This window comes from Danio rerio, chromosome 5, assembly GCF_052040795.2.
Source record: "Danio rerio strain M-AB ecotype USA chromosome 5, GRCz13ab, whole genome shotgun sequence".
Classification (NCBI taxonomy): Eukaryota; Metazoa; Chordata; class Actinopteri; order Cypriniformes; family Danionidae; genus Danio; species Danio rerio.
The window spans coordinates 70,687,592-70,712,678 of NC_141025.1; the positions used below are offsets into that span (position 1 = coordinate 70,687,592).

The window sequence follows — 25,087 nt, forward strand, 5'->3', positions numbered from 1 at the left end:
TTCAGCGGACGGAGGGCTGTTCAGAAATGCTAGGTAAAACGGTGTGGATGTGGATCATTTTCTTTCTAAAATGCCATTTTAACACTAAGACGTATTAGTGTAAACAGGGCTTGAGTGTGTATTTTTCGTGAGCGGCTTTGCAACGGGGGCGGGGTGATGGATCGCGATGCTGGCTCAGCATCGTGTTGTCTATTGGCCATCAGTGATGGATGATGGCATCGTCTATCGGCCGAACCCTAGTAAAGGTGAATTGGGTAAGCTAAATTGTATGTCGTGTATGTGTGTGAATGAGTGTGTCGATGTTTCCAGTGATGGGTTGCAGCTGTAAGGACATCCGCCACGTAAAACATGTGCTGGATAAGTTGGCGGTTCATTCTGCTGTGTTGACCCCTGATTAATAGGGACTAAGCTGAAAAGAAAATGAATGAATGAATCAGTCGAATAAGTTTTATAATGCTAAAATTATAATCAATTATTCTAAAACTATTTAAAAAGAGAAATAGCCAGAGGAGAAATGGCCAAGCCTGACTGAGGCTGGTTTCTCTCAAGGTTTTTTTTTCCTTCACTTTCGTCAATTGGTGAAGTTTTGTTCCTTGCCTCTGTCGCCACTGGTTTGCTTGATTCGGGACTTGTGGAGCTGCGCATCGATGGCTTTGCTCTTCAGTGTTTGGACTTTCAGCCGTGAAAATTAAACCACACTGAACTGAACTGAACTGAACTTCAACTCTGAAAACTGGACTGACAGTTTCAATTTACTAGAACTTCTGTGTTAAGCTGCTTAAGAGACACAACCTACATTGTAAAAGCGCTAAAGAAATAAACATAAATTCCATTGAATTAAAATGCTTTGTTTTCATTGTATAACATTAAATAAAAAATGCTGCACCGGTAACTAAATAAAATAAGCTTATAGTGACATATTTAAATAAAAATAAATACATTAAATATTATAATTAACATGTTTATTATATAATTATTTTTTCCTTGCTAATTTTCTTTTCATTTGTAAGTTGACTACCACATATTATTTATATTTATATCATTAACACGTATGATTTACGCTGTTTGTGTGCTTTTGTGTTGTTTTTGTTGTTATAAAGAATGAAAAACAATAATAATGTTTTTTTTTGTATTAAGCAAATAAAATAAATGAAAGTTATTTTGGTAACACTTTAAAATAGGTTCATTCATTCATTTTCCTTCAGCTTAGTCCCTTTATTAATCTGGGGTCGCCACAGCGGAATGATGCGCCAGCCTATCGAGCATATGTTTTACACAGCGCATGCTCTTCCAGCTGCAACCCAGTACTGGGAAACATCCATGCACACTTATTCACACACTTACACTACGGCCAATTCAGTTTATTCAAATCACCCATAGTGTATTTCTTTGGACTGTGGGGGAAAACAGAGCACCCGGAAGAAACCCACGCCAACACAGGAAGAACATGCAAACTACACACAGATTGCCAACTGAATCAGCTGGCATTCAAACCAGAAACCTTCGTGCTGTGAGGGGACAGTGCTAACCACTAGACCACTGTGTCGCCCACAATAAGGTTGTATTAGTTAATGCTAGGGCCAGACGGAATCTGCGGGCGTTTTTTGCTATTTCTGCAGAGAATTTTGGTAAAAGTCTACAGATTTCTTCTGAATTATTTTAGGAGTATCATAACTAAAACATAATAATATATAATTAAACATAATAATATATAATTTATTTCATAATATATGAAATAAAAAATAATATCTTTTTAACTTTTATTTAATGTTTAAAATGCAAATCCAATTAGATTCACTTTATTTGGTAAATAAAGCAAGTTTTTCATATAATATATCTATTAAAAGACAGAAAATACTGTACAAACTGCATTGTACATAAATCAGATGAACATTTTTATATTAGTCAATAATATTACGGTAATTAATTAAAAAACTTAATAAATATAGATTTACACACATTTACACAAGTAAATAAAAAAAATAACAATGGGCTGAAAAACTGAGGAATTCTGCACACGTAGATTCCGGGTGGGCCTAGTTAATGCTAATTTGTGCATTTACTAACATAAACAAACAATGAAAATACATTTATTACAGTATTTTTTCATGTTAGCTAACATAATTTCATGACAATACAGTGGTTCATTGTTAGTAACTAAAGTTATCAAGCATGAATTTGGATGTTAATAATGTATTAGTAAATGTTTGACCTATGATTAATAAATGCTGTACATGTTTTGTTAATAATTAGTTCATATTAGTAAATACATTAACTAATGAAACTTTCTTAAAAAGTGTTTATTTCTATTCTATTTAAAAAAAACTCAACAGAAATTAAAGAAGCAACTAACAAATAAATAAATAATTATAAATTACATATAAAATATTACATTTAAATTCAAACTGAAATAAATACAATACAATAAGCTAATACTATTAACAAAATGCCAAGTTAATGAAATTGGTAAACCAAATTAGCTACATAACAAATTAGCTGCATCCCAAATGGCAAACTATGCACTTATGTTTTTTTTTTACTAAGCGGAAATTCAAACCGTTTCCCTGATGACGTTTGTCGGTTGCCAAATTAGTGAAATAAATGACCAAACTACCAAATAATACCTGCCATGAGTATATCTGCATTCACCATCAGGAGGTGGCTGAATCACTCTGTTGGAGACTTTTGCTTTCACCATCCAAAATAAATAAAATAATCCAACATCAGTCCCCGATAGCCCCGCCCCTAAAGCAGCTGCTGCTGAGTGAGTGAAGTGTCCAACATTCCACACTTATTTTAACGGTTGAATAAGTGCATCAGCCAGGTATTTAAAGTGCACTCATTCTGTTTAGAGTTTTCAGTGTCAATGCACTACTTACATTATTTATTCTACAAAATGACAAAGAATAGTGCATGAGTATGCGATTTGGGACGCACATATTGACGAAACGTTATATTGAAAGTTTATAATGAAACCTGAAAAATTTAAATAAAGCTATAAAATAAATACCATGGAATGACTACAAATTACAGACTTAATTCTAAAACATACAAAGCTACTATGAAATATGAATAAAGACTATGAAATGACTATATGAAATACTTCCAGTCTGAAATTAAAAGAGAAAATGCTAAAACCAAAAAGTGCAAGTGCTCTACTTAAGAATCCCTCAGCCAATCACCTTTTCCACTCTCTGCAGGTTTGACCTATTTGTGTGGCTGTGGTTAGTCTTTTCAGACAGCAGAGTCTCCTGCAGGCAATGGGTGTCTTTAAAAGCCTGCTGGAGTCTGGCGTCCCGCTCACACAGCTCCTGCTCTGAACACACAAACACACACATACACACAGACTTCAGTATTCAAAGACGTGCTGCTCTACACTCACCAGGCTGAACACAGGGATCACGTGGTAATGTCGCGCACACACGCAGCTCACCCAGTTGATCCACCTGCTGTTGTAGTGCAGTGCAGTGCTTGTACTCCCCCTGCAGGTCCAGGTCTGCGACCGTCAGCTGCTCCGTGCGCTCCAGCTTTAGGACCAGAGCTCTCTCTACTGCCTGCAGCTTCTGCTCCTTCAGCCTGAGCTGCTGCTCCAGATCAGTGCTCTGCTGCTGCTGAACCCTCATCAGCTACACATACACACAACACAACACAAACACTATTGCCTTAAAAACTCAAACATTTAATATTTCGTTTCTCTAAAAACTGCACCATGGAACGATGCGAACTTTAAAGGCACACTAAGTAATATTTTGACCACAATGTCGGACCAAGTCCCAAATAACATTTGCAGTTAATCAGCAGTAAGGGACGTCTTACTATAGCGGTTATATCAAAAAGGGCGGGTCTTTTTGGGTTATGGGTGTGGCTGGTTTGATGGTATACCAACCAATTGAATGGAATACCAACATTAGCTGTCTCCTATTGCATACTTATGCACTATTCCATGCCATTTTGTAGTATAAATGAAAAGAAAATTCAGTGACTGTACTCATTACAGTAACTACTTGGTAGTTTGCTAATTTATTTTACTAATTTGGCAAATGCTATATTAACAGGGAAACAGTTTGGATTTCCCTTAGCATTCCTTTTGGGAAGACACAATATACGGTTGATTGTATAAGTGCGTAGTGAGTCATGTAATGGAAATTCATTTTTAGATGACCTTTATATATTGGAAACTTGTTTAAGACTCATTTTTTAGATATGCGTGTATCTGTGTTCTCCGTATGTTCGCCATGAAACCTATGTGTACATTTTTATACATAATTATATTTCTCTAGGTGCGTGCTTATCTGGACTTTGTGATTACCTTAAGAATTTCCCTTATCTGACTATGTGGGGGTGAACACATTTCTTTTCTCTGGGTACGTATCACTGGAATTTATGGTCTATACATCACTGAAATGTATGGTTACTTAAGAAAGATGTGTGGTTGTTATGAGCATATTGCACGAACAGCAGAAGACGCCTGACGTAAATGCAGATGAGGCCTTATTGGGAGTTGACCTCGTAAGCAGTACAAACTAGATAAAACGGTGAACACACTTTGCTTTAGTATCTCACTCTGCAGAAACTGTTGTTGCTGTATGATTGTGATCTTCTTTATAACGAATAAAACTTTGAAAAGACATCCCGGGTAAGACTTTGTTTCTTGACCACTGAGAGAGCCTCCTTAGAGAAAATAGCCACTACAGTCACTTGGGATGCAACTATTGTTTGGCAAAATTCTAATTCTTTCGCATGCAGATGGAAGGGCATCGGATGTGTAAAACATATGCTGGATGAGTTGGCGGTTTATTCCACTGTGGAGACCCCGGATTAATAAAGGGGCAAAATCGAAAAGAATATGAATGAATGAATGAATAAACTTTCACTGAAAAGTCTTTTCCCTCCAACAACAGCACTTACATTTCTATTTTAAATCTGTTTGTTCTACATCTGTTCTTTGTTTGTTTTAAAAAAAATTTTTTAAACAATTTATTTATACAACGTTGAACTAACTGAAACGTGTCACAGCATCTACATGTTGATTCCTGGTGATTTGACGTGCTTCCATTATTCGCATTTCTAAGTCTCTTCGAATAACAGTGTCTGCTAAATGAAGAAATGTAAATGTAATCAATGTTGCTTTTTGAATTGAAAGATTCGGTCATTCTTTACAAAAAAATATCTATGAAGCTAATGCAATGACCCCTAGTTTGCTGCACAGTCATTTATATCTTCTAATTCCAAACATAAAGAGACATAAATGCAAATGGATAAGGTCCCAAGGCTTTTAATCCAATACAACACTATGGTCGTGGACAAATAAGCTTGTTGTATACACATTTGATTGTATTTTTATAAGATGAAAACTGAAATTGTAAAGAAGTCCATTATCAGGGTTCCCACACTTTCATAAACAGCACATTTAAGGAATTTCAAGGACTTTTTAAAGCACCATTAATTTTAAATCAAGCAACTTTCCAATTCATACCCCAGCATATGTAGCGCCATGAAAGTCCTTAAAGGACCTAACATTTTACTTACACTTAATATTTACATTAAACTAGGTAATTTACAAAATCTTTAAAAAAGTTTATATAACTTTAATAAAAAAATTGTTGAATTCACTACTGAATTCAATACACTACACTATTTTTCAGTGTTAATGTACACTATTTCCATTTAAGATTTTTCAAACGTTATTTAAGCACTTTTAAGGACCGGTGTTTGTTTTTAGGTACCCATATGTCTGAAATTCTGGGACTTGTAGAGCTGCGCCTCGATGGATTTGTTCTTCAGTGTTTGTACTTCCAGCAGTGAAATAACCACACTAAACTGAACTGAACTGAACTTCAATTCTGAAAACTGAACTGACCATATCAATAGGTGCTTAGACACAACCTAAATTGTACAAGCGCTATAGAAATAAATATCTATTGAACTGTCAGATGACACTATTGACCTTATTCTAAAATGCGGAAGTGCGCCTGTTTTCGCGATTGTCTTAGAACTTCCGATTCAGTCGCCTATGGGAGAAATGATTAAGAATAATAAACGGCAGAAAATGGTCAAACTGCTTGCTTTACAAACAAATGTTTGCATGACTATACAGACCAAGTAGAATAATATAATAAAAAAATATCAAATTGCATCATCAGGCAGCGTAACGAGCAGTTTTTAACGTCAAAAAATGAATGGAAGTGAATGAGACCAGAAGTCTCGAGCCAAAAAGATTCAAATGGCAGCGCCCGCTTGTCGGCGGAGGATAAGGTGAATACGGCACTTCACCTTTTCATGGTCTTCAAGCTGTGTCTGCTTCACAGATATTTCCGCCTTGAGCTCCTGCAGCTGCTCCTCCATTCGCTCCATCTTTTGTTGCCTCCTCCTGATCTTCTCCTCTCTCTCCTTCAGCTCAGCCTTTAGCTCTTTTTGTTTCTTCACAAGCTCTTCCCACTGCTTTCGTGCAGACTTCCCTTCCTAAACATTAACAAGAGAAACACTTTTGCGATGGTGTTTCAACGTCTGGAAACAAACACTGTATTTTTATAGGGTCTTTCAATTATACAGTGTTTAAATGCAGCCTTTAATTTTTTTTGGTTTATGTCAGACTCTGGCGTCACAGTGACTCAGTGGTTAGCACTGTCGCCTCACAGCAAGTAGATCGCTGGTTCAAGTCCCAGCTGGGCCAGTTGGCATTTCTGTGTGGAGTTTGCATGTTCTCCCCGTGTTGGCGTGGGTTTCCTCCAGGTGCTCCGCTTTCCCCCACAGTTCAAAGACGTACGCTATAGGTGAATTGAGTAAACAAAAATTGACCGTAGTGTATGAGTGCGTTTGTGAAAGTAAGAGTGTATATGGGTGTTTCCCAGTACTGGGTTGCAGCTAGCAGAACATCTACTGCGTAAATCATATGTTGGAATAGTTGGTGGTTGAAATGAAATGAATCTCTCACCTCTCTAACCTCATCTACAAGAGTCTGAGAGTCCACTAGCTGTTTCTTGAGTTTGCTCAGTTCCTCTGTGGGTTACAAACAATCATTTCAGTTGATTTATTCCCACAGTGCATGAAAGTAAACAGCAAAGAGCTGATGTTAAATTCGATTGGATACCCTCATGCCGCTTTTGCACGGCAGCGTTGTCTCTGCTGATCTCCAGATGCAGGTCTTGTGTTTGTTTTAGCTCCTGCTGTAGTTTGTTCAGCTCTGCCTGCACTCTAAGAAGCTCAGTTTCTGCTTCACTCGTCCTCGTCTCTGCTGCTTCCAAACACCTGAAACCACAGCAATGCATAGCAGCTAAACCATAAGAATGAAACAGCAAGTCTACAGTACAAGATTTATTTAATTTAATAAGTATTGTTTCAAAGCAGCTTTACAAAAGGTGCACATCATTGCATTACAAATTCGGAAAGTTAAGGTTGTTAACTACCATAGCTTTATAAGTTACAAATAACTTTACCTAGTGACTAATAATAGCTTTTAACAGGTATAATTAGTATATATAAACATAGTTAACATGCAGTTATATAGCACAAAGGTGATGTTCATGTGTACATGTTTAATGTAATGTATTAAGTGGATGTGTGGTAAATAAGCAGCACATGTTTGAACTGAAGAATCTGGACTAAAGGAAATATAGCGTTAAGGCCAGAACGTATTAGGATAAAAGTTTATTTTATTTAAAGAGCCCCTATTGTGGGTTTTCGAAAATGAGCTTCCGTGTAGTGTGTTACACAGATCTAAGTGAAGTGAAATATCCAGCTAAAGCTTAAATCTGAAAGTGCACAGTTTTTAAAACTATTGATTCATCTAAAAAAGGAATCGACTCATAGTGGTTAGAATGAATCGTCTTTATATCGAGTGTGACGTGACGTGACGTAACAACGAAACATAACTGTTTCTAACACAGCTGCAAAAACAGATCCTAAAGTCATCATGAGTCATGAATACGCTGTGCTTACCTGGATATTATTGGATTTGTAAGGGGAAATAAGTGATTCAGTAGTCTACACGCAGTGGGCGATTCATTCGTTTGTTAAAGGAAGGATCAGAAAAGATTGATGTGACTTGGGAGATGAATGGACAGACAATACACCAGGGGTGTGTGCAAAATAAGGCCATTTTATTAGGCACAAAGGCAGCTTGCTGCACTCTGTGGAGGAGCGCTTGTGAGCGCTACAACCCCCTGGCTGGGGATGTGATCTTTGGGCAAAGAAGAGTACAGGTAAGCCCTGAGAACATATAACACTTCATGCAAGAGGTGGCATAGCAATAATTGCAAGTAGAAATGATCTAAATTACAGCTGAGGAGTGCGAAAAGCTCGGTCACGGAAATCACGCTCAGTAAATGATGTGCACGCTTTCGGTTTCATTTTCACTGCTAAGTGCGGTTCATACTTATTTTGTGACACCACGAAGTAAACGAAAAGCATAATATTGAAAGATAGACTTTTTAATTTTATCCATACAATATATATTTTAACTTGCACAGCTCTAATGAAAAATAATGGAATTGTTTCCCTTCAGTACCTCTGAGCATGTGTGCGTCTGGCCTCCAGGTTTCGGCACTGTTCCTGCAGGCTGCTCCTCTCTTGAACTGCTGCCTCTGTTTGCTGTTGCAGGTGGAGGCTCTTCTGCTGGAGCGAGTCCAGCTCTACTCTGTCTTTCTCCATCTGTCTCTCAGCCTCTCCACGCTGCTCCTGAAGCTGCTGCTGCACACACTGCAGTTCCACACGCACCTGAGAAGTGGACACTCATGGGTTAACTTCACTTCTCACTTCCAGTTTCACATTAAACACAAACAAAAATGTTCAGAGCTGACCTGCAGAAGAGTTTCCTGGCTCTTCTCTAGTTGCTCCAGTTTCTGGTTACATTGAAGCTTCACATCCTCTAATTCTCCAGTTTCCAGCTGGATCATTTCCAACATGCGTGCCAGCTCTAAATGCACACAAATTCCAAATATGAACAATAATTAAGTGTCACTATATTTCATCTCAAAATATACAAAATATACAGATTTTTTCCACTCTGACACATTTTTTTTTACAACAAGCATTTACTCATGTAATTGTTACAGTATAATTGTTTATACAGAGTAATATTAATTAACGTCATATTAATATTTTGTCATATTGATGTACTTTAGGGCTGCAGAACATAGCATATGCAATAATCTATATAGTAGAGCGGTGCAACAAACTAAATTTATATATGTTCCAAGCATCTGTGTGCTGCATACATAGGCTGTTTATCTAAATTTCACCAATCAAATGGAGCCTTTCTATCTTTATACCCGCCTAAGCGGTGCTATTATGCTATTGCCAGGGGTGGGCAATTATTTTTTCCAAGGGGCAACATTAGATACTGGGGTGGTTTTAGATAGCAGGATCAATACAGTTAATTTATGTGTATGTATATATATATGTATATATATATATATATATATATATATATATATATATATATATATATATATATATATATATATATATATATATATATATATATATATACAACAGTTCTGTGTGGTTCTTGAATCTGATTGGCTGATAGCTGTGATATATTTTGCCAGTAACATCACACAAAGGCCTCATCACCCTTCACCTCTGTGTATTACTCCGCCCACATACCACAAGAAACAAGCAGGCTACAGTTTGACAAATATTACTGTTCTTAGGACAACAAAATGTCCTTTTGAGGCTTTTTTAGTCGAGATTGTAGTTGTTTAGATTGCAACGATGCAGTTTATTTGGAAGAATAGTGGCTATTTTAAAATATTTACAATTTCTGAGAGCTCGTCGGCAGCCAAAGAAGGTTGACACTGTCTATTAATTTCATGTCATGTTCAGCCTTATAATGTTGAAATGTGAGCAAAAATCTGCTGTTTTGTCATCACCTTAAGGGGGTCACACACCAGAAGTGCCGCTTCACATTAAGCTATAGAGAATCATTCAAATACTAGCTCTAAAGTGACGTTGGTGAATTAGTAACAGCTTCTGCTGTTCTGACGTCAGCTGCAGATGTGAATAAATGGCGGAAGAAAGTAGTTCCTAATACAAAAGGGTTTTAGACTCTCTGTGTTTGATTTTCTTTTTTATGTACAAGACTGTGCCATCGAACTGTTGTATAAACGCAATATCACACGAGTAGCAGTGTGCTATGGCTGTATATCAGCACTGGTGGGGCGCTAAGGCACTCGGCCGCAACCAGGGCCGGAGCGTCCATAGAGGCAACCTAGGCCGCCGTCTAGGGCGGCAGTATAGAGAGGGCGGCATCCGCGACACCTCCATCAGCACCCGCGTGTCCTCAGTTATATCCGCGCATAGGGCGGCAGAATTGAGGTTCGCGACACCCGCGCGTCCTCGGTTATATCTGCTCATAGGGCGGCAGAATAGAGAGCGCAGTGTCCACGACACCTCCCTCCCTCCCTCAGCACCCGCGCGTCCTCATTTATATCCGTGCATAGTGCGCTGGAAAAGAGGTCCGCGACTTCATTTTCCTAACCGGTCACTTTCGTTTTCACATTGGGGTTGAGGGCGGCATGATCGTCCTCTGTCTAGAGCGGCAGTTCAGCTTGCTCCGGCCCTGGCTGCAATGCACGCCTACCACCAGTGCTTATATATAGCCATAGCACACTGCTACTCGTGTGATATTGCTCATATATAATAACTTACTACAATAAAAACAATCACATTTATAGCATAGAATCTGCCTTTGCCTTCATTTTCTCCCTGATATCGCTGGACTGTCCTCTACCTGTCAGGTGACAGTTTGTACATTTAAATGTACATTTTATATACATGAAGCTTAGCAATAAAACAAACAAACAAACAAACAAAAAAGTTTAAATTAGATTAGAAATGACAGTCTCTAAACTATCCTTATCGTTCCTTCTCTCTTATTGAATGAGATGGTAGGCCAAATCAAAGGTTGCTATGGGCCAACTCTGGCGCAAAGGTCCTTGTTTGGGCATTTCTGGCCTATATAGATGATTAAATGCCAGACTGGCTTAGTAGAATGACTGTACCATACCTGCTTTGTGTTTTTTGATGACTGAGCGAAGGCTCTGCAAGGTTTCCTCTTCCTGCTGCTGGTCTTTCTTCAACTGTGCCAGCCTGGTTTTCCTCTCAGACAGCTGAGAGTCCAGCTCTCCCTTCTGCACGGCCAGAGAATGCACATCCACACGGAGCTCCTGCACACATCCACAATTAATATTCATTCAAGTACGTACTTGTTATTAGAATACTGCATTAACATCATGCACATGTGTAAAACCTGAACACGTTGTTGCAAGAGTTTCGCATCCTCCTCTCCCTGTCTGAGCACATCCAGCAGGGCCTGCCTGTGCTGCTCCACACTAACTCTCAACACTTCCTCTTCCCGTTTCCACTGCTCCAGCTTCCTGTCCAGCAAAGACAGCTCCTTCTGCTGCAACATCACCTGCACAATACACACAATCCAATACTTTTCATTTACACACTACTGTTCAAAAGACTGGGATCAGTTTTTTAAATTGTTTATATTTTAAAGGGGACCGGTTATGTAAAAGTGGTTTAAACACAGTTGTGTGGCAACAGTGTGTGAATGTAGTCAGCATATAATGGTTATAATCACACTTGATAAAAACAGTCTGCAGAAACACTTTGATTGACATTCTTTCTGTTCTACATGTCACCAGAGGGGGAATGCCCCGCCCATTAGTGACAATCTCTCCCTCATTAGCATAGACAGCCCTAAGTGAGAAGCAGTTTGTAGCTCCGCCCTATTTTAAAAAGAGCACAATCTCATTTGAATTTTAAAGTGAAAGTCACCAAAATGGCACAATATATGGCAACAGCCTAAAAGGGGCAAATTTTAAAAGTTATAAAATTTATATATATATATATTTGAGAAAATGACTGCAGATTTGCAGATGAAAGTAGACATTTTCCAACAGACATGGGCATTAATCAAAACATATTTATTCATTTGACTTTTGAAACGTTGTCAGGAGATTTGTTGTAGTTATTTTCTTTATAATGGAGTTTATTTATCTATTTTTTCTTCCTTTCATAATGTATTATCTTTTTTTAAGCTGTCATTATTCTTAATTATTATAATTTATCTATTATTATTTTTATGTATTTATTTATTTTTTGTAAAGTAAATGTTATGTGTATACTATGCTTATAAAAAGTGTAGTAAAAACACAGTTAAAAAGAGTGATAACAATATTTGTGGGTTATACTGAGCTGACACTTCACACACAGGGATGTCAGAGGCTTATTTTACATCTTGTTAAAAAAAATAGGTCGACCTTTAAAGTCTTGACCGATACTTATTTATAGCATGAAATATTATTACAATTTAAACAATGGCTGCATCCTAAATCGCCTACTACTCAGTAGTTACTGCATTTGAATTTAATTGTACTACTCAACCGTTAGAAAAGTATGTTCTATACAGTATGAATGTAAGTGGTATGAACTCGAACGTACTACATCTATTTTGTCATCAACACGAGACCTACCAACGTCGTTTGCGTTCTTCACTCCTATTCATGATATTCCTTGCAGTGCATCATGGGATAGCGTAGTGTCCATTGGATGTGCATTTCAGAATCTTGCCGGAAGTAGTAGGTCTTCCGGGTACTTCTCGCATACTGATTTTCGAATTCTATGAATACGGACATACTACTCGGCTCGCAGACTGATTTTAGCGTACTATATAGTATGGAAGAATGTAATTTTAGACACAGCCAATCTGTTTTTAGAAAATATAAAATGTTATTTATTCTTGTGACAGCATAAATAAATTTTCAGAAGCTATCACTCCAGTCTTTAGTGACACATGTTTTTTTAGAAATCATTTTAATATGCTGATTTTCTACTCAAGAACATTACTTATCACAGCTAGTGTTACCTGAGTGTTGACTTCATCCAGTTGTGTTTTGCGCTGTGCTAGGCTGTTTTCCATCTCTCTGCAGCTCTGCAACAGTTTCACCTCCATGCTCTGCGTCTCTCGGAGCTCCTTCTCAGCAATTTCCAGTCTATAAATACAGGACACAGACAGACAGTTCAGTAAAGAAAAGTTTCTCAAATTCAGAGATGTTTGGAGCACTTTTTAAAATGTATTATTATTATTTATTATTATTATTGTCGCTTGAAAAACAAATATACAAAATGGAACCTACACAGAAAAAATGACATTGATAGTAACATTGACTACATTTAGATGGACACTAGTAATCTAATGATTTGAATAAGACAACAATATGATTAAGGTGTTTACATGAGTTGCTTTTTAAATGTTCCTTTCATGATCCCGTTTTACATGTTATAGCACATAATTCGATTAACGTTATTGCGTCACCACGCTAGCCACATTTCATGGAATTTAGGGTGTTTCAACTTTAATTGCCGTTCGGATGTTTCACTTTCATTTAGGAACATTTTATACATGCCCCTGTGACAAACAAGTTTATTGGGTGCGTATTTGAAGTAAGGACTGGTGAAGAATGTTGTTTTAATGGTATTTGATACAGCACGCCGAATGGAAAGAAAAAAAATTCTGCATTTTACCATGCAGGTGTCTGTGGTCCTTTACTGACTCGGTAGGTGCATAGAATTGTCACGTTCAGGTAAAGGGAAAAAGGAGCGAGGACCCAAGCGCAGAGTGAAGTAGGATTTATTAATTAAAAAATAAAATAAAAGGCAAAAATAAACAACCCCGAGGGGGAAAACACTACTACAACAAACAATAAAACAAACAAACTTGACTGGGCAGGCACGACAAGGCAGGGCTGGACACAGCAGGACAGGTAAACATCGACAACATGTGATGACGAACTCGCACAGGACAGCAGACATAAGGGGTTTATAAACTGTAGGAAATTAAAAAAAAACAGATGAACATAATTAACTAATAATGGGTTAACAAGGAGGGTGGGACTAGACAATAGACGGGAGAGCGCATGACACAGAGACGACACAAGCCATGCGCTCACATGACAAGAACATGCAGCCAATGAGAGAACTCATTAACCGCATGTTCATGACAAGAAGAGCACAACACTGAAGCAAACGACAAAAAGCACGTGACCACAATGTAAACATCGAGCCACGTGCTTTGACAAAAGACGCAAGACACGAGCACACGATAGATGAACACCTTACCGTGCGCTCACACATAAGCAACGCGCATGCTTCATCTCAGCGCCAACCAAAACTGAAACCAACTAGACGGAAGCGCCGAGAATAAAGCAGCGCGATGCTGACAGAACAAACACAAACACTAGTACAAGAGCGCGCGCGTCTGACGGACGCAGTGCGTGCGCGGCCACATCAAGCGGCAGCGCGCACACTCTGCGTACACCCTTGACGGCGCGCGCGCACACAGAGACAGAAACAGGACCAGACATGGGTAGTGTCAGAGCTCTGCCACCAAAACAAGAATTTACAAAGACCCGAGTGGCAGAACCCTGACAAGAATAGTGTCAAACAGCCAAGTTGTCACAAAATATGGCGAAAAGACCTACATAAAAGTAATAGTTTGATTGGGGTGTTTACATGTTTGTACTGCACTTCAATAAAGCGAGTAAAATTGCCATTATGACTTTAGTCGGATTAAGGTAATCCAAAATAACTGTTAACATGGTAGACTTTTAATCGGAATATTGTCCTAATCATATTAAAATCTGAGTATTGGTGTCCATGTAAATGTAACTTAACAGAGCAAGTTAAAATGTTATTATAAATGCATATAAAACAGTAAAAAAAGAATGAATCCGTGATTTTTCCAAAATAATGATGGTAATACTCCAAGCATCTATCACTTTTCTTGTTTTTGATGTTTGCAGCACCTGTCATTCGCTCTCTCCAGCTTTCTGCTAATGTCTTGAAACTTTGAATCATGACATGTAAGGACCTCCTCAGCATCATGTAGAGAGCGTTCCTTGTCCTCTTTCCTTTTCTGCAGCGCCATAACCTCCTCTTGAAGACTCCTGCAGCAGGACATTTACACATCCTTAATGTTGCTATTAGATTAGTTTTTTTCAGCAGAAGACTTTTAGATTGTGTCATAATGCAGCAGTTAAAGGCATAGTTCACCCAAAACGGAAAATTCTGTCATCATTTACTCACCCTTTACTTTTTAAAAATATTTATGAGTTTCTTTTTTCTATTAAAGTAAAGAAGATATTTTAAACAAGGCTCGAAACCTGTAACCATTGACTTTCATTGTAATTGTTTTTCCTGCAATAAAAGTCAATGGTTACAGGTTTTCAGCTTTCTTCAAAATATATTCTTTCATGTTCAACAGAAAAAAGAAATTCTTTGGAACAACTCGAGAGAGAGTAAATAGTGAGTACATTTTTATTTTTTGATGAAAAAATCACTTTAATTACTTAAACACAGCCACTTTCATAAGAATTTAGAATGGAAATGAGATTTTTGAATGTGTGGTTTAACCAATGACTGTAAAAAATATGGACGACGCGACAGCCCTTTTTCCTATTGAACGCCTTGAGGGCAAAACGCCTGCTTGACGGGCACAAACTGTCGCAAAAGACTGCTGAAATTGGAGCCAGACATGCGCAGAAGGATTGTCTGATGGAGCCAGAGAAGGAGCCGCGAAAATGAGCAGAGTCGAGCTTCCAATCAAACGCTTTATGTAAAATCAACTACGCCCCCCGAACTTCTCAGCATGCGTTTGCTGTCATATCAACACAAATGGATGTAATAACGTTAACAAATATGAGGGTTTTATATATTCAATCGCGCCAGCTCCAGGTCGCAGCGCATAACTTACTCGCGGCGTCGCGGGCTGATTCCGGCTCGCATGCGGCAGCTCGCTCGGCCGCCGCATCTGGCTCGATTGACTCGGGCTGGAATTGGGTAGTGAGTCCAGGCATCCGGAGTAGGTCCAGCAGAGGTAACATTAGTCAGTATGAGCTCTAAGAGATAAGTCTCCGGCAGGCGAGAATCTAGCCGGAACTGTGTTTTGCTATCTGGGTGGCTAGGCGTGTATCAGCAAACTAATAAAGCCCGAAAAAAGCCCTGAACTTAGCGAATAAACAGTGTTCCACCAGGATCATGTATGTCAGAAACTGTAGTTTACTGCTGAACTCATTTTGTCATAGTAAAATATCACAGAAATCGAGTAATAACACTTCAGTCTCCTGCCGAAGCTCAGACGCCGCGCTTTGAGAAACTGTCAATCACAGCTGTCAATCACGATGACACGCCCAGCATTAAATTACTGCTAAAAACAAACTGTTTACAAAAATGAAGATCTGCACCTATTTCAGCACAATAACCAGAGCCTTAATCGACCAGAACTATCTTTCGGGACATTTTATTGCAAGTGTAATATTTTTTTTTATTTGGGCTCAAGTCTCCTTCATTAACACGGAGGAGGCGGGCTTTATGACTTGTACTGCAGCCAGCCCCCAGGGGGCGATCTAACGGCCGAAACCTTCACTCAAACGTGGGCTTGCGGCACACTTGGGTTTAACCCAGGCTCATACTGAAAATGCACCCCTATATACATTTCTAGAGAGCGCCAAATACATTCAAGGAGGTTTTTGCTTTTATGAATCCACCAGAGGCCTATTTGTACGCATTTTGAGATCTTAAATTTCTCTCGAGAGTGCCATTCACCCTCCTCCTTCCCTAAACCCAACCAATAGTGTTTTTAAAAGCACAGGTTGACCTCCCCACCGCCTTCCCTAAACCTAACCCACAGTGTTTTAAAAGCAATCTAGAAAAAGAAAGGCCCTCGCCTAATTTTTACCCTGTTTTCAGACTTTACCACATTTCCACCCTGTTTTTTACTTGTTGATTTTATTTTTTTGCTTCTGTTTTTGTCTTACCTGTTTTCTGGAACCGTTCTTTGCCGGACTCAAACCCTATCATTGGGATCAACTCTGCTTAACAGCACAAGTCCGCCAATGTATTCGGCGAGCCACTGGACAAACTGATAACAGCGGTAAAGCCATCGATACAGAGGTAAGCAGTCAGTTGGTGATCACGGAAAGAAGTGGCATCATACCACCCCGTACCATTAGTTTTCAAGACGAAATGCAGACATAAATACCTCTGGCTACATAATTCCCCATCTCCAGAAATGTACATAGGGCTACATTTCCAGAATGAGCCTATGTTAGTGTGGTAGGTGGTACTGTTTACCTCAGCTGTTGTTTGCTTTGCACTAGAAGTTTTCCACTGTCTTGAGCTCTCTTTTCTATCTCTGCCAGCTCTCGTTCTGTCTCTTCCATTCTCTTTTTGGCCTCATTATAGTGAAGAATGTTTTCTTCAGTCTGAAAACACACGTGCATTAGATTGTCAACATCTTCTTATGGGACATTGATGTATTGTCACCTTAGAATTATATGGTTCTATCTGACATTTTTGTCAACATTGAGTTATTGACATATTCTTATTAAATGACATCTTATTTACATTATGGGATGTTTTTTTATGAGTTGTTTACATTTTAAGACCTTTTCAAAAAACAAATGTTACACACATACTGTTGCTAAGGAATGCAAACTTTAAAGCTCAATATCTTAAAATCATTCAGAACGCAGATAGAACCTTTTAATTCCAAGCTGACAGTATGTCAATTACATTTACGAAGATCAATTTAATATCAGAATAGTCTAAAATAGTTTAAATACAGTCAAGCAACCCTGTTGAACACATATTTGACTACACAACAAGCTCATAACAAATAGATGACAACATCAAAGCTGTTGTTTGCTTACTTTTTCAAACATTTCCCAAATTATTTATATCAGAGCAAGGAATTTTTCACAGTATTTCTGATGATATTTTTTCTCCCGGAGAAAGTCTTTTAGTTTTTGAATACCATTTTAAGGTTAATATTATTAACCCCCTTAAACAATATATATTTTTTCAATTGTTTACAATCTCGTAATACAATGATTTGCTTAATTACCCTAACTTGCCTAATTAACCTAGTAAATTAAGCCTTTAAATTGCAATTTATCCTTGAAAAATATCTAGTAAGATATTATGTACTGTAATCCTAGCAAAGATAAAATAAATCAGTTATTAAAAATTAGTACCTAAAACCTTTATACTTAGAAATGCAATAAAAATGACATTTCCATTAAACAGAAATGGGGACAATATACAGGGGGCTCTAACAATTCAGGAGAGCTAATAATTCTGACTTCAACTGTATGTGAAATCCAAATATGAACGTGTATCCCATATATGTCATTTGCATATATTGCTATATAACAGACTTCTGCGTGGGAACCCGTTAAGTTAATAGTGTGGCCTCCCTAAAAGTGAGAAGCAGACATGTCAGACCTTGGTTTGAGTGTTTTTAAGCTGTGCATCAGCCTCCAGCAGCCGTCGGTTAGCCTCTCTGAGCTCGGCTCTGCGCTTCAGCAGGGTCTTCTCCAAACACTCCACCTCTCCCAGCACACACTGCTCTTCTTCTGCATGTGATAAAGTGCTTTCCAGACCACTCCTGATCAACCAAATATAGAAAGGCAGTAGATACGCATTCTTTTAATAACTATGGCTGTGGATATAATGTTACTGCAGTTACAAGCTTAAAATTTCTGATTAAGGGCCAAAAAAAAAAAAAAAAATCCCTGTATGAGTTTTAACCTCATATTTGATGTGATAAGATATACAGTTGAATACAAAATTATTAGCCCCCAGTGAAATTTGAATTATTTTTCAAATATTTCCCAAGTGTCTTAGCCATGAGGATTGTACATTATATTTTACTAGTCATTTTTCAGCCTAAAATGTAATTTAACTAGGATAATAAGGTTAACTAGGCAAGTTAGGATCATTTCACAACAGTGTTTTGTTTTTTAGCCAATCAAAAATATCAATTTCTTAAGGGAGCTAATAATAATTAGCAGTTTTTACAGTTTTATAAATTTGTCTTCAACTGTGTTTAAGCAATATCACACAAGAGAATAACACTGGTGCAAATAATATCGTTTTTAGACAACAGTTCTATAAATAAGAAATTCATATTATGCTACATTTAAGACACTCATTTTCTGTGTCTGCTCAAAAACCATAACAGAAACAACTCTCAGACCAACATTGTCTAAAACAGGGTTTCTACAGGTTTTAGCAAGTCAAATTTAAGACTTTAAGACCTTTTTAAGAACATTATGAATGGAATTTTAGACTTATACAAAGCTAAACATGAATGTTTTGCAAGGGCAAATACTGTAAAAAAACATAATGTTTCTTTTTTTAATGACAAGTTGTTAAAAGTATATTTATTATGAAGAAAATGACATGAATAATCAAAAATATATATTTGTTTGCTTTTGGTCCAAATGAATCGAGTATAACCTTCAACCCAATGCGTTTCTGTAATAAAACCTTAAGTTTCATGCCTATTTATAAATAATATGTCCACTCACACTTACTTCTGTAAATAGTTTTTGTGCAAATGGAAGATCATGTTGTGATGTAAATTTTTAATATTGATGATCATGTATTGACGATTGACAATTATATATTGGTATTATAGCTTGATTAAGGCTTTGCTAAAGTAAAGATCAAATGCATTACAATTATTGTGCTATTACAGCCATGTGTAATCTATTGGCTGTTTAAGAGTTAAGCAGCTGTAGAGAAATTCTTATTCTTATTCTTATAAACTTTGTAACATTGTCTTTAAAAAACGCTTGTGAGCCCATCCAGCTGTCTGTGTGTAAACTGACCGATCTCCAGAGAATTAAAGCAGTTAAAATTAAAAATTTTAGTCTTCAAATTAAAATGTATTCTTTGTAAACAGGAAGAAAAAACTGGTTAGAGCAGTGGTTCTCAAACTTCTTTCATCAAGTACCACCTCAGAAAAAATTGTCTCTCCACGTACCACCATAATGAGCAGTATTGAAATACAGTAGCGTAGTCAGCCCAGTAAAGCAGCTACAGCTCTGCACAGTTCAAAAACGTGCAGATTAATTTCTATTATTAAGAATATCTATTATTATAAGCCATTTTAAACATTATAAATAGTCTGAATGTTAACACTGTACTGTGCTTATATGTAAAAAACAAGCAAACAAAAAACTAAAAACGTCAACATTTAAATTAAAATGTGCTTTTAATAGTTAAAAATTGCAGGTTAAAAAGTAAAAAGAAAAGTGCTGTACTTAAATGTAAAAGTATAAACATATAGTAGCCGATTCATCAACACCTGTAAATGTTGCCTGGACAACAGAAATATAGGCTGTATGTCAAAAAATTAATCATATTAAACATCATATTCATATCTACATCATTTTTGATAAATTTTTAAATATATGTAGCATGTACATATGACACATTTGATATTTCCACGAGCCACTTGAAGGAAGCCTGCGTACCACTAGTGATTTAGATGGATTGTTGGTGATTAAATGGGTGCTGGCCCTATTGGGTAACTTTACTTGGACATTTTTTGAAAACAAGCTGTTTAAAATGATTTAGGACCAACAACACAATATTTTCTGTGAATTTAAGACTTTTCAAGGCTTAAAATTTTGTTTTTGAAATGTAAGGCAATTAAGACTTTTTTTTTTTAACCCAGGGACCCTGTAAAAGTTTGTGTTTTAAATTCTGGTAAATCAAAATGTTACTTTTTTTTTAAAATCCATTTTTCGTAAATGTCTACTTGAATCTTTTTCTAACCAATGAATGATCATAACATCTTTTTTGTGGGTAATTTCCCAGTAATTAATTAAGTACATTAATTAAGTATATAGGGTCATGTTGACTGACGTGTGGCGCTGCAGTGTGCGGACAGTCCTGCGCAGATGCTTGATTTCCTGCTGTAGCTCTGCTGTTTTGTCCTGCAGTGTGTGCTGTTCTTGTTCACTGTGAGCTCTGTCTGCACACTCCTCTCTCAGCCTACGCTCTGCCTTCTTCAGATCTCGCTCCTGAAACATAACCAAAATGACTTAAAATTTAATTGATTAAGAATTTTATTAATATTATAGTATAGATAATGTTAGTGTAGTGCCATAAAAAAATAGCCCACAAACAAACAAAAGTCTATGACACTTGCAATCTCATTTAAATGGTTGCTTCTAATATAATATAATATAATATAATATAATATAATATAATATAATATAATATAATATAATATAATATAATATAATATAATATAATATAATATAAAGTAATATTATATAATATAATATATCATAATATAATATAATATAATATAAAATAATATAATATAATGTAATATAATATAATATAGTATAATATAAAATAATGTAATATAATATAATAAAATATAATAAAAAATAATATAATAAAATATAGTATAATATAAAATAATATAATATAAAATAATATAATATAAAATAATATAATATAATATAACATAATATAATATAAAATAATATAATAGAATGTAATATAATATAAAATAATATAATATAATATAATATAATATAATATAATATAATATAATATAATATAATATAATATAATATAATATAATATAAAATAATATAATATATTATAATATAATATAATATAATATAATATAATATAATGTAATATAATATGATATAAAATAATATAATATAATATAATACAATATAAAATAATATAATATAATATAAAATAATATAATATAATAAATTTCCCAATAATAGGTTGTGGCTGGAAGGGCACCCGCTGCGTAAAACATGCTGGATACGTTGGCAGTTCATTCTGCTGTGGTGACCCCAGATTAATAAAGGGACTAAATGAATGAATGAATATGATAAATTCTGCTTAACAGGAAATAATGATGATTAAATAAACTATGAATGTAAAGATCTCTCACCAAGTCCTGATGTCCAGGCACATTACAGTGCAACGTCCCACTGGGTACCAGGGGAACAGTCAGATTTGCAGGAGGAGGTCCATAAACCAGCCTCGCTGGATCAGGAGGAGGCCCATAGAGGACTGTGCTGGCTCCAATGGGAAGCCCCGGAACAGAATGACTGTAAATAAATGAACCAGGAGGAAAAGCAGTGCTATCATGTAGAGTAAATCCAGCAGGAGCAGATAAAGGTGTGAAGCGAGTTCCCTCCATGTCACTCTCTCTTCCACTGTCTCTGGACACCTGAGCATCTGAGGAGACACGAGAACAGATATTACAGCTTTAAAGTCTGCATTAACTGGAAGCTGCCACTCTTTTATTTTTGTGACACAGTTCCTAGAGAAATGGAATATTAAATAAGAAAGCAGTGGGCAGGGCTTGTTTTTTTTTGCTGCGAGCTGATTGAATGTAGCGAAATAGGCATTTCGTTCAGCAAGATTGGAGTTAAGTGCATTTTATATCCAAGAGAAAAAAGGCCATGTACACTGCACAGGTTTAGCCCTGTCTGTGCACATGCCTGTCCTTAAACATGACGATGTTGGAGAGAAAGATGCTAAAACGTGCCTCTCTTTCCATGAGAGTAAGGATTAGGAGAATAGACCCAGTATCCTCCATTAGCAGGAGGTCTTCTCTCTCTGCATGCTCTGTTGCCGGACCGCCGGTTCCTCTCGGGGGAGTGAGGGTGCACAGAACCTAATCCTGAGTCTTGTGTGCCCTGAGATCCCAAACTAGGGGCCTGAGGACAAAACAGCAAGCTGATTATAATAGAAACACAAGTGATGGTGACACTTTACTTGAATGGGTGTTCATAAGACTGCCATGAAAACTTTATAATCATGTTTATACCCACGTACATCACTAGGCCACTTCAAAGGGTCACGAAACACCAAAACACATTTTTTTGAGCTGTTGACAGTCGTATATGTGTCCCACACTGCTAAAAACACTATTAGGACACATATATTTCACAAAAAAAGTGTAAATTGGTTAATTTTGCGTTATTTCAAGCAAATTCGTACTTCCGGTTTGAAACTGCGTCACGGTCATGACATAATAGCGTGTATTCCAGCGTGCAGACTGGGCATCTGTGCCAGAGTGTGTCTTATTACGTCTTACAGTGTGATGCATTAATGCATGAGTAAGGCTTGGTTCAAACCAATCAGCGCGCTCTATTGTGCAACTTCATTAATATTCATTACTGTCATAGTGTTTAGACAACAGAGACGCCACGTTGTGTTGGCAAAACAAGCGTGAAGTGTCGCTTTTATAGTTTGCTGCAGTTAAGTTTTGTTTTCATTTTCTCTCTGTGAGACCTCAGCTGGAGTCACGTGTGGACTCTTTTCTTCCTCCGACACTCCGCCCTAAACAAAGCTGGACCAGCCCACTTTTCTGACTTTTCCCAAAGTAGAGGTGTGAAAACACCCTGCTGAAACGAGGGGGTTTCATGGCCCTTTAAGGAGGGCTTTAACCCCCTATATGTATATTTAGCCCCCATAAAAGTTTTGCGATTAGCTCATGAACTGTACTCTACTAAATTATCACCTGAATTCCTTTTAAATTTCATATAAAACAGCTGTAGACTTCCACTCCTCCTTTTAAACTGTTTTTTTTAATTTAATAAGCAAACCACATAGAGAGTGAGCGATAGAACCATGTCTGTTTATCGATAGATTGTTATAATACAGAAACACTTGTATTATTTGTACCCTAATGTCATGGAGGAGCGAAAGGGTTTACCATCTACTCTTTCCTCGTCGCTCACCTCATTACAGCTGTTTGCTCCAGCAAAAATGTACCTCTTAATGAACACTTTATTATGTTTATTACTAATTTAACTATGAATATAAAACACATTACAGTGCATGTGGCATTACCTAAACCATACATTCATGCACAGGATTAAACACAGTGACAGAATCACTCAGTGAATGTACTCATTTTAATTGCACATCAGAGTGAAACATCATGTGTTGTATTTTATTAAAATAATTTCCTATTCTCTTATTATAGCTTATCTTATGATAGTGAGATATGTCAATTAGCCTGTAAATTTTTATATGTTTATGCAAGAAAAGTGTTAGTTTAACTTATTTATTACAAAAAAATGTACTTGAGTAAAGAAGCTGGCTTGTACTACAGTAAACAGGAGTGTAACAGGCTCTTTCAGAACTCAAATGGCTATGCCTGTCTATGCAATACAGTAGAATACTGCTAGTTTACTACACTACCCTACCATACTAGTCAAACATTTTTAAGTGTATTAATATTAAATTCTTAATTAAAAATGTATTTAAACATATATGAATATTTTTTTGTTTACCCCCATAAGGAGCTGAGCCCCCCTAAAATCCTAAAATCGTCCCTTCATATAACAACTGCCATTAGTGTCGTTCGATCAGTTATCACATTTTAAATGCAAGGATGACATTGTTTGTCATCAAAACTTGACATAAACAAACACATCACAACCTATGTTTTTGTCTGTCATGACTTTACTGTGTCAACATTACTAAGACATTCAAATCTTGTCATAAATCTGTCATAAACATGATTGTCATGAAGCCCTTATAAAAATGTCACGGACTTTGAATGAAATTTAATCTTTTTTTTACCCTCAACTGCAGTGGTGTGATCTAAATTTGGCATTAAATATTAACAATGCTCGTGAAAATGATTACTGACACTTTTATTAAGACATTTTAATGACAAATACAGTTTGTTCCACTGTGAAAAGTGATAAGAAAAATATTCATGACACAATTATAATGGCCTAATGACAATAATGTTTATGACAGATGTATGACAAGTTGTGTTGTCTTGGTAATGTCAAGTTGTCATGACAAATATAAAGACCGGTTGTGATATATTTGTATATGTCAAGCTGTCATAACAAACAATGCCATATTAACATTATAAAATGACATAACTGAGCAAATGACTATTAATAACAGTTGCCATAAGCATGCATAAAATCTTAGTCACATTCATGAGGCGTGTCATGATAATAATCATGATTATAAAGGTTTCATAAGAGTCATACGAATACCCCATTCAAGTAAAGTCATTTACAAATCATTTACTTTGTGTAATATGATTTCTTACATGTTGATTTGAGGGTACATAATACCAATATCCAGTGTTTGGTGAAGGATCTCCTAAACTGGAAAGGAAGTTATTCTGTTGTAGAAGAGTCTGCTTCAGGGCTCCAATCTCTTCCAGCAGCTCATGTAGATTTATGTTGTTAGCTAAACAAACCAC

The 25,087-nt window shown here is 36.6% G+C and overlaps 1 protein-coding gene across 6 annotated transcripts in view; it reads right to left on the reverse strand.

Moving 5' to 3' along the window:
- cntrl (centriolin) overlaps positions 1-25,087 on the reverse strand; it is a 60,441-nt gene that overhangs the window by 3,951 nt on the left and 31,403 nt on the right. For 4 of the 6 annotated variants that reach the window (XM_087254303.1, XM_087254301.1, XM_087254302.1 and 1 more), the window contains 17 exons: positions 24,932-25,074; positions 22,394-22,565; positions 21,791-22,080; positions 20,728-20,885; positions 18,295-18,457; positions 17,143-17,273; positions 14,817-14,957; positions 12,878-13,004; positions 11,252-11,416; positions 11,009-11,168; positions 8,799-8,914; positions 8,507-8,715; positions 7,091-7,248; positions 6,935-6,999; positions 6,274-6,462; positions 3,434-3,626; positions 3,183-3,316 (listed from right to left, as the gene is read on the reverse strand). In XM_087254303.1, coding sequence (XP_087110429.1) covers positions 3,183-3,316; positions 3,434-3,626; positions 6,274-6,462; positions 6,935-6,999; positions 7,091-7,248; positions 8,507-8,715; positions 8,799-8,914; positions 11,009-11,168; positions 11,252-11,416; positions 12,878-13,004; positions 14,817-14,957; positions 17,143-17,273; positions 18,295-18,457; positions 20,728-20,885; positions 21,791-22,080; positions 22,394-22,565; positions 24,932-25,074 — 2,714 coding nt within the window. Of the gene's footprint in view, positions 1-3,182; positions 3,317-3,433; positions 3,627-6,273; positions 6,768-6,934; positions 7,000-7,090; positions 7,249-8,506; positions 8,716-8,798; positions 8,915-11,008; positions 11,169-11,251; positions 11,417-12,877; positions 13,005-14,816; positions 14,958-17,142; positions 17,274-18,294; positions 18,458-20,727; positions 20,886-21,790; positions 22,081-22,393; positions 22,566-24,931; positions 25,075-25,087 lie in introns of all 6 variants that reach the window. The other 2 variants (XR_015491914.1, XR_015491915.1) reach the window with 1 other exon arrangement.